This window comes from Mizuhopecten yessoensis, unplaced genomic scaffold (assembly GCF_002113885.1).
Source record: "Mizuhopecten yessoensis strain PY_sf001 unplaced genomic scaffold, ASM211388v2 scaffold3853, whole genome shotgun sequence".
Lineage (NCBI taxonomy): Eukaryota > Metazoa > Mollusca > Bivalvia > Pectinida > Pectinidae > Mizuhopecten > Mizuhopecten yessoensis.
This window is the reverse complement of record NW_018405252.1, coordinates 437,704-447,307: the sequence shown is the minus strand read 5'-3', so window position 1 is coordinate 447,307 and position 9,604 is coordinate 437,704. Positions and strand designations below refer to the sequence as shown.

Sequence of the window (9,604 nt, the reverse complement as noted above, 5' to 3'; positions counted from 1 at the left end):
TTAATCAGAAGTCTGTTGTTTTATCTATTGATACTTTATAGGATTATTTGGGACTATTTCGTCTCTTTTTATGCTCCCCGAGCCATAAAAAGGGCCATAACTTCTGACTTGCTGAAGAGTCTCAGCAATGAAATTTTAGTGATATACATGTATGTGGGATAGTAAGGCAATATATATGTTACGTACCACTATTTGGTCCCTATGCCTGGAGGTCAAGGTCACATTTAGGTCATAGGTCAAATTCTTTTTCAGGGCACTTCTGATTTGATGAAGATAACTCAATATAAGTTATATATATATACAAGATTGTTAGGCAGTATATTATGTAGTACCACTATGGGGTCTGTATAGTCAAGGTCTCATTAAGTTCAAAGGTCCAAAGGCAAGTGATGTGCAGAAGGAAGACAAGCTTTGTTGCATACCTCTTTGGTTGTTCATCCACTTTACAGTTACGAACATAAACTCAGAGATAATAATAGTGCCAGGCATGATAAATTTCAGGTAAAGATATATGTATCATGCAACCTCTATTCCAGTCTGAAATGACTTTTTTGGGGAGCTCAATCCATCAGTTTTAGTGATTTTCTTATTTCTTTATATGGTAAAATATTCAAGTATTGATGGAGGAATATTAACCACACAGTATACAGGAACAAAGGCTCAAGTGACCTAAACATTTTTCTTCCAAACTTATATTGTTTTTTAAATTCTTCTTAGGAAGCAGTGAATTCATGCATTTCTTTCAAACTTACATAGAATCATCATTGGTGGAAGAGGTTATCAAATTGTAAATTTGACATTCCTGCCCCATTCCCTGAGGTGACCAATGCTTCAGAAATCTTCGTCTCCAGGTTCAGATGTACTAGAATCAACACTCTTTTGTGAATGAAAAGATGCTTAGGTGCTTTGTCTAAATTGTAAATTTCAGGAAATAATTCAAACTTGGTTTGATTAGTAATGATGACAGCGATATAAGGAAATAAGATCCTCCCTTGCCCCTTGGGCTGGAGGGACAGGGTTCAAAAGGGGAAAATTGACTAAAATTTCAAAACGCCTCTTCCTCCGACTCCGATGTACCAGAATAAAAAGTACTTAATGAATGAAAAGGTCCTTTAAGTTGATTTATCTGAATTGTAAATTTATTTACTCCTGGTCATCAGTTCTCCCTTTGGGAAGCTGAGGTAAAGTTTACTAGACTTTATACAGGAAAATAGCACTTTTTTTGTATATTTTGTCAATTTTAAGCAGGAAATAATTCAAATTTAGTTGGAAAATTATGACGAGATGGCAATTACCAGTAGTTGTTATGAGAAAATAGGATCCTGCCTCCCTCCTGAAGCTGGAGGGGTGGGGCCCAAAAATGGAAAATTTGCTCAAACTTCAAAAGTCTTTTTCCTTGCACTAGGATGTACACTAGAATCTTATTCTCCACATGGATGAAAAGGCCCCTATCTGCTTTATCTGAATTGTTATTTTTATTCTATTTTTCTCTTAGGGAGAGTAAAGTTTACTATTGCTGAAACAAGTATAAAGGAAAGAACACTTTTTGGTACAATTTGTCCACATTTAGCAGGAAATAATTAAAACTTGGTTGGAATAAATCTTTTCCAATGCGAATCTCCATACAGATCAATATTGGTTATTATCATCTTTGTTCACACCGATCCACGTTCCTGTGTCCCCCATCTGTATATATACTGCCTACCCATATGATGATTCACACTCTCTCTATCACTCAACCATATNTTGTAATGCCTAAGTCATCGTCTTCATTTGATTGCGGATCCTTTTCACAGTTTACACGATTTCTTTTCTAGGTAACCCCTCATTCCCTGTATATTTGTATAATAAAATATGTTTAAACTAAAATAAACTTTATGAGAGTTTGTTAGTCGTTTTCAGTACAATAAACAAGGGGGGGGGGTGTCCAGTGGGCCTCCTGTTACCGCAGAAGCAGATTAATAACATGGCATTGCAAAATAGAGATCAATGTACTTGCCAATACCCTTTATGCACGTCGCTGATACTATAAAACCCTACACAATTAGTGAAAAATGAATAAAATACAACAGAAAACCAAGACTAGATACTGCACCGCTTCGACTTTACCGCGATAGGAAGTTAAACTTTTTTCGAGCATGCGCTGAAAATAATTATGAAACTGTGCATAAACTGTGCTAAAAAAAAGCTGAATTAAAATTACAGAGGTGCAATGTGCCACATTCAGTTTTTTCCTTTCACTCCCTTTTCTAGTTTCACCCACTTTCACTTCCGCAAACCTGCGCCTGCGCCATGTGGATTGTGTAAATTGTCAACATACACGTATCACAACCATTGATCAACGTAAGGTTGGGGATACAGAACTTCAGAACGATGGCAGCCCAGACTTTTCAACAGGAATATATGCAGATGCCCCCAATTACGCGGGCATACACAACAGCTTGTGTTTTAACAACAGTAGCCATTGTAAGAATAATGACTGTGTGACCTCTCTTGAAACTAGACCTGTACTAAGCCACACATTTGTCCAAAGAGGAAATGTATTATCCGTTTTGAAAGGCTTGAACCATGCTTTGCTCCCTGTCTTTGTTCACTTGTCAAGCAAGATTCAATAGCTCAAGTGATTTAAGCACACTAAAGAAGAAGTACAGAATTCTATAGTTTAGAAACATTTGAAATATCTCGTTTGAATTAGTTAAAATCTGAGACAAATGATACCTTTAAACAAATTGAATTTTATCAAAATTTGTTTGCTTCTTGCACAAGAGGGCTGGATGGCAAGTCCCTACCAACCAAACTCTCATACTGTATAACGTAAAGTAATAGTAATCAACACTTTGAATCATTCTAATTCAAATTTTAGAAAGTATATTTTAGATTAATTGCCACTTTCAGAAGAGTTCTGGTGGTCCAGGGCCAGTCTCTACAGACCAAACTCATATAAAGTAACAGTATAGTATAAATCCATAACAGTGTTTATGATAATATTTGAATTAAGAAGTTATGGAGTATATCACTGAAGTTGAACCATCTGTAGCGCTTTCGTCAAGATCTAGGAGGGTCATTGGTTCTAACCCCAGTCTGGCACTGTGCATTTGTCTGCTCTTACTACAAATGTATGGAGGAAAGTTTATTTTTTCATCTTTGCCACTGCATTTATAAAAATGTTGATATCGACCGTTCAAAAACCTTTGCAGAACAAATTTTAAAAGAGGATGTTTGCTACTAAGGTACAAACATGGGCGGGCTGTCCCCAACCCCAAATGGCAATGTTCAAATCCACACCTTATCATTTATCACAATAATAGTTATCTACTTCTACATTATAATAACCGCCTTCAACAAGTTGAAGATTATGTTATTTGGAGATCATTGCATATAAACAATTGAATGGCATAAAGAGACGAACCTAAACCTTGGGTTTGTCGGCCCAGGTCTTAATGTGAAAATGGTTGAGATATTCACGATCCATACCCTATTACACTGTACCATATATAGTGTATACAATTGCTGAGCATAAATCAAATTATATTGATAGTCGACATTGTCATCATATATAACCATAAATGTGTTTGATGGGCATGGAAAGATAAATACTATCATTCTACTGTGTTTAGCGTCTGGCCCTGCCCCTCGAGACCTACTTGCAATATCCCTTTCAATGAGAATATTTTACCATGAATGCAGAAATATCTAGTTGAGCTATACAGGGCCTCTCGGCTGCTTTTTTACATACCCGATGCATCTATCATAGTGATACTGTCAACTTTAGGCCATGTAAACTATAATATAACTTATGTTCCATAGTTTACATTGTGACAATAGTATTAATATAAGGTATCAACGCCAGTCCAGTGTAGGTAGGGTCCTAAAGTAGTGAGGCTTGCTGGAAAATGGATACCTATCGGTATGCAGGGTATCCACTCTATACATAAATCAGAATACTACTATGTTTATTAATATAAGGTGTTGTATTACCCCAGTAACAACTACTTGTTTTGGGCTGGAGTTTGTTGTTTGTTGACAAATTGTAATTTCCAGATATGATCAAGTTTTCTAAGTTGTATAACTTGTGTCCAATTCCTTATGATTACATCAAATAAAATATGTTTAAACTAAAACTATAATCAAGTTGACAAAAACAAAAATATTGATATGTTTTCAACTTTTGTCTGCCTTTAACATTATGGCACCATGACATAATTATTCTTATTTTCTTTACAGCAACTAGATGTGATAACTCCTTTCCAAATTTACTTCAATCCAGAGCTTATATTTAGAAAATATCAGGTAAGTTTGAGTGCCTGTTATAGTATATATCAGAATAATGATGGACATGTTGGTCCAGTAAAATAATGGAGATAAAGAGTGTTCCAAGAACAATCATGTACTAACCACAGTGACCACATGGACACTAATGCCCAGGATTTATTTGTAAACTCATTCAACCCTGAAATTTCATAATGAACTATACCAACCTTTGAATCGGAAGAGTTCAAATGTGTCTTTAGGGGTGAATGAATTAAATGACACATTAAGTTTGATCTTCAGTTTTCCTACTGTAAATGCATAAAATTTTAGTTATCATGTTTTTCCCCATGTGTTAATCATGGTGAAATTTTAGATTTTTTTTTACTATTTCAAAAATTACGAAAACAACAGTAATTCAAATTTTGGCTTACCACTCATGTGTTTATTGATAAGCTGATCACTCTTGATGCATCCGATTTGTAGAGAGGTCCAGCATTGTGTTCTATCTCCTGTGAAGAAGAGTTTTGACATTTTTTCTGACTTGCAGTTTCTTGATATATAATTATATTTGTATATCATTCAAAGAAAAAGAATTTGTGTTTTTTTGAAATGCAAAAAATAAAAATAATTATTGAATATGAAAAATGTCTGTTTAAATGATAATGAACATAAATGCTTACCTTGTGTCTCTGTAGGTTGATAACATGTTGTAACTTTATAAATTGTATTTAAATGAACCACAATTTGTAATTCTATTTTTCAGGTATGGAGATTAGTCACGAATTTTATGTACTTTGGACCGATTGGGTTTAATTTCTTATTCAATATGATATTTGCTTACCGCTACTGCCGTTTACTGGAGGAAGGATCTTTTCGTAACCGAACTGCTGACTTTTTCTTCATGGTTTTATTTGGAGCGGCTCTTATGACTGTATCCTTCACACATCAAACAAATGTTTGTTAGCTCTTCCAATACCAATCCAATTGATTATTGTTTTGTTTGGAGGGTTCAAGGGGTGCCAATTACTTTGTGTCAGATATAATTATCATTCTTAATCCAAGATTTTTTTATTATAAAAATATCATGTACACCATTTTATGTTTTATTATGAAGGACAAATGAGTTTTACTGTCTTGTTTTAATTATAATCCATATGTGATCAAGCATGATCACTTCATATGTTCTGCTACTGATTCCTTTCCTTTTTGTTGCATTTCTATCTTTATTGTAGTACTGTAGTATAGAAATGTAAAAAATAGAATATTTACTAGTTTTCCCATTGAATGCCATATACATGTACCTATATATATATCAAAAACGGTCACGCTTGCTTTTACCCTTGCAAAATACATATATATTCTGATATACATTTAAAATATATGTAATATAAGTAATGTATAACCATTCAATATGCTGCATCTACCAAACTTTCAGGTTTTACACTTGTTTCTCGTTCTAATCCTTGACCATTGCCCAGATTTTCGGTTTGTTTGTTAACATTGTGTTCCTGGGCAGTGCCTTCACCATCATGCTGGTCTACGTGTGGAGTAGAAGGAACCCGTACATAAGGATGAACTTCTTCGGCCTCATGACCTTCCACGCCCCATACCTACCGTGGGTCCTACTCGGCTTTTCTGTCCTGCTGGGAAATTCTGTTCTCGTGGATCTTATGGGTAAAGTATCTCTGACTCGGAAAATAGATGAATGATTGACTGATGACACCATTTAAAAATGGTTTAGGAATTGGAAAAAAATATTGGTATAGAATATTGACATTATTATATTTTTATTAACAGTGTTAATACGAAGAAAGTAATATCAGAAGATTTATAAAATGAGTCTACTAGTTTAGTAGTTTTATATTAGTTTAGTAGTTTTATAGTACTGAATGTGAAATCATAGTGTTTTATTGTTGCCAGAGTCTGATGCTATCTTCCTGGGATAGCTACGATTAACTGATGACACCATTTAAAAATGGTTTCGGAATTGGAGTAGGAAAAAGGATTGGTATAGAGTTTCTATATAACAATTCTTTACCAGATCGAAGGTTAATACACTTTGTTCTATTAAAATAATTACCTTTCTGGGACATGAAAAATATTTATCAAAGGTTAATAAACGTTGTGCTAAATAACAGATCAAAGACTATTAGGACATAAAACAAAACAAACCATTTTTAGCTCACCTGGCACGAAGTGCCAAGTGAGCTTATGCCGTGGTGCGGCGTCCGTCGTCCGTCCGGCGTCAATATTTTACTTTAAACAACTTCTTCTTAATAACCGAAATGCTCAGGGTGATGATATTTGGCAAGTAGCATGCTGAGATGAAGGGCTACAAAGTTTGTTCAAATGAATGACCTTCACCCATATTCAAGGTCACAGGGGTCAAATATGTTAAAATCTTTTAACAACTTCTTCTCAATAACCAAAATGCACAGGGTGATGATATTGGGCCAGTAGCATGCTAAGATGAAGGGCTACAAAGTTGTTCAAATGAATGACCTTCTCCCATATTCAAGGTCACAGGGGTCAAATATGTTAAAAACTTTTAACAACTTCTTCTCAATAACCAAAATGCCCAGGGTAATGATATTTGGCCAGTAGCNTTCTGAATAACCAAAATGCCCTGGGTGATGATATTTAGTCAGTAGCATACTAGGATCAAGGGCTACCAAGTTTGTTTAAATGTATGACCTTGAATCATATTCAAGGTCACAAGGAGCAAATATGTTTAAAATATTTTAACAACTTGTTCTGAATAACCAAAAGGCTCAGGATGTTGATATTTAGTTAGTAGCATATGCTGGGATCAAGGACTACTATGTTTGTTTAAGTGAATGACTTTGACTTATATTCAAGGTCACAGGGGTCAAATTTGTTTAAAATCTTTAAACGACCTCTTCTGAATAACCATGGGTCCCAGGATGTTAATACTTTGCAAGTTGCATCCTGAGATGAAAGGCTATACAATGTGTTCAACTTAATGACTTTGTTCGACTTTCAATCACAGGGGTGAAATGTTTTAAAAAAGATTAACAGGGTCTTTTGAACGAATTTTAATCATAAATACTGATATTTTGCTTGTAGCTTTATTTTAGATCACTTTTAAGGTTACAAGTGTGAGTTTTATACCAGGTGAGCGATGCAGGCCCATTGGGCCTCTTGTTATTTTAAAGTATATGAACCCATGTTTCATATATACAATTACCTCCCCTTAACTTTGTTTATGCTATAACTGTACTACGTTTGGTCCAGGACAACAATAAAACAATTTGAGGTATAGGGTTCGAATCCTGGTCTAGCCACTCTGACTTTTTACATGCAGATCACTATTGTTAATTGTTTTGTTTTTTTTATTTATTCATATTTATTTATTTATATATTTATATATTTATTCATAAAAGTCGTACAAGGCATACTTTTCAGAAAAGATTTATTTAAGCTATAGTTATACCAGAAAATAAGTTTTGAATGAATAGTTTCAGTGTTTGGCAGTGGTACGGGGATTCTGATATATGGGTTTAGGAGTTAAGTAATGTATGTATGTGTCAGCTAATTGTGGATGGTGTTATGTATGGGGTTAGGTGTAGGTAATGTATATATGTGTCAGGTGATTGTTGATGGTGTTATGTATGGGAGCTGATTGTGGATGGTGTTAGGAATGGGTTTAGGTGTAAGTAATGTATGTATGTGTCAGCGAGTTGTGGATGGTGTTGTGTATGGGTTTAGGTTTAGGTAATGTAAATATGTGTCAGCTGATTGTTGATGATGTGTCAGCTGATTGTGGATTGTGTTATGTATGGGTTTAGGTTTTGGTAATGTATATATGTGTCAGCTGATTGTTGATGATGTGTCAGCTGATTGTGGATGGTTTTATGTATGGGTTTAGGTGTTAGGGAATGTATATATATTTCAGCTGATTGCGGATGGTGTTATGTATGGGTTTAGGAGTTAGGGAATGTATGTATGTGTCAGCTGGTTGTGGATGGTGTTATGTATGAGTTTAGGTGTTAGGTAATATTTATATATGTCAGCTGATTGTGGATGGGGGTATGTATGGGTTTAGGTGTTAGCTAATGTATGTATGTGTCAGCTGATAGTGGATGGTGTGATGTATAGGGTTAGGTGTTAGGTAATGTATATATATATCAGCTGATTGTGGATGGGGTTATGTATGGGTTTAGGGGTTAGGTAATGTATATATATTTCAGCCGATTGTGGATGGTGTTATGTACGGGTTTAGGTGTTAGGTAATATATATATGTGTCAGCTGATTGTGGAGGGTGTTATGTATGGGTTTAGGGGTTAGGTAATGTATATATATTTCAGCTGATTGTGGATGGTATGTATGTATGTGTCAGCTGATAGTGGATGGGGTTATGTATGGGGTTAGGTGTTAGGTAATGTATGTATATTTCAGCTGATTGTGGATGGTGTTGTGTATGGGTTTAGGTTTAGGTAATGTAAATATGTGTCAGCTGATTGTTGATGGTGTTATGTATGGGTTTTGGTGTTAGGTAATGTATGTATATTTCAGCTGATTGTGGATGGTGTTTTGTATGGGTTTAGGTGTTAGGGAATGTATATATATTTCAGCTGATTGTGGGTGGTGTTATGTATGGGTTTAGGCGTTAGGTAATGTATGTATGTGCCAGCTGATTGTGGATGGTGTTGTGTATGGGTTTAGGTTTAGGTAATGTAAATATGTGTCAGCTGATTGTTGATGGTGTTATGTATGGGAGCTGATTGTGGATGGTGTTATTTATGGGTTTAGGTTTAGGTAATGTAAATATGTGTCAGCTGATTGTTGATGATGTGTCAGCTGATTGTGGATTGTGTTATGTATGGGTTTACGTGATAGGTAATGTATCTATACGTCAGCTGATTATGGATGGTATTATGTATGGGTTTAGGTGTTAGCTAATGTATGTATGTGTCAGCTGCTTGTGGATGGTGTTATGTATTGGTTTTGGTTTAGGTAATGTATATATTAATGTATGTATGTGTCAGCTGATTGTAGATGGTGTTATGTATGGGTTTAGGCGTTAGGTAATGTATATATATTTCAGCTTATTGTGGATGGTGTTATGTATGTGTTTAGGTGTTAGGTAATGTACGTATGTGTCAGCTGATTGTGGATGGCGTTATGTATGGGATTAGGTGTTAGGTAATGTATGTATGTGCCAGCTGATTGTGGGTGGTGTTATGTATGGGTTTAGGAGTTAGGTAATGTATGTATGTGCCAGCTGATTGTGGGTGGTGTTATGTATGGGTTTAGGTGTTAGGTAATGTATATATATTTCAGCTGATTGTGGATGGTGTTATGTATGGGTTTAGGTGTTAGGTAATGTAT

General features: G+C 35.1%; 2 protein-coding genes across 3 annotated transcripts in view; one reads left to right on the top strand and one right to left on the bottom strand.

Moving 5' to 3' along the window:
* The window catches only part of LOC110448136 (sin3 histone deacetylase corepressor complex component SDS3-like), a 24,909-nt gene extending 23,956 nt beyond the window's left edge, over positions 1-953 (bottom strand). The window contains exon 1 of the mRNA XM_021494208.1: positions 753-953. Coding sequence (XP_021349883.1) covers positions 753-765 — 13 coding nt within the window. The 5' untranslated portion in view covers positions 766-953. The remainder of the gene's footprint in view (positions 1-752) is intronic.
* Positions 1-9,604, top strand: part of LOC110448137 (derlin-2-like) — a 22,395-nt gene that overhangs the window by 8,514 nt on the left and 4,277 nt on the right. For both annotated transcript variants that reach the window (XR_002462684.1, XM_021494209.1), the window contains exons 2-5: positions 2,254-2,466; positions 4,225-4,290; positions 5,015-5,182; positions 5,730-5,925. Coding sequence is in view for 1 of the 2 variants with exons in the window: in XM_021494209.1 (XP_021349884.1) it covers positions 2,374-2,466; positions 4,225-4,290; positions 5,015-5,182; positions 5,730-5,925 (523 nt within the window). In the remaining variant the exon portion in view is untranslated. The remainder of the gene's footprint in view (positions 1-2,253; positions 2,467-4,224; positions 4,291-5,014; positions 5,183-5,729; positions 5,926-9,604) is intronic.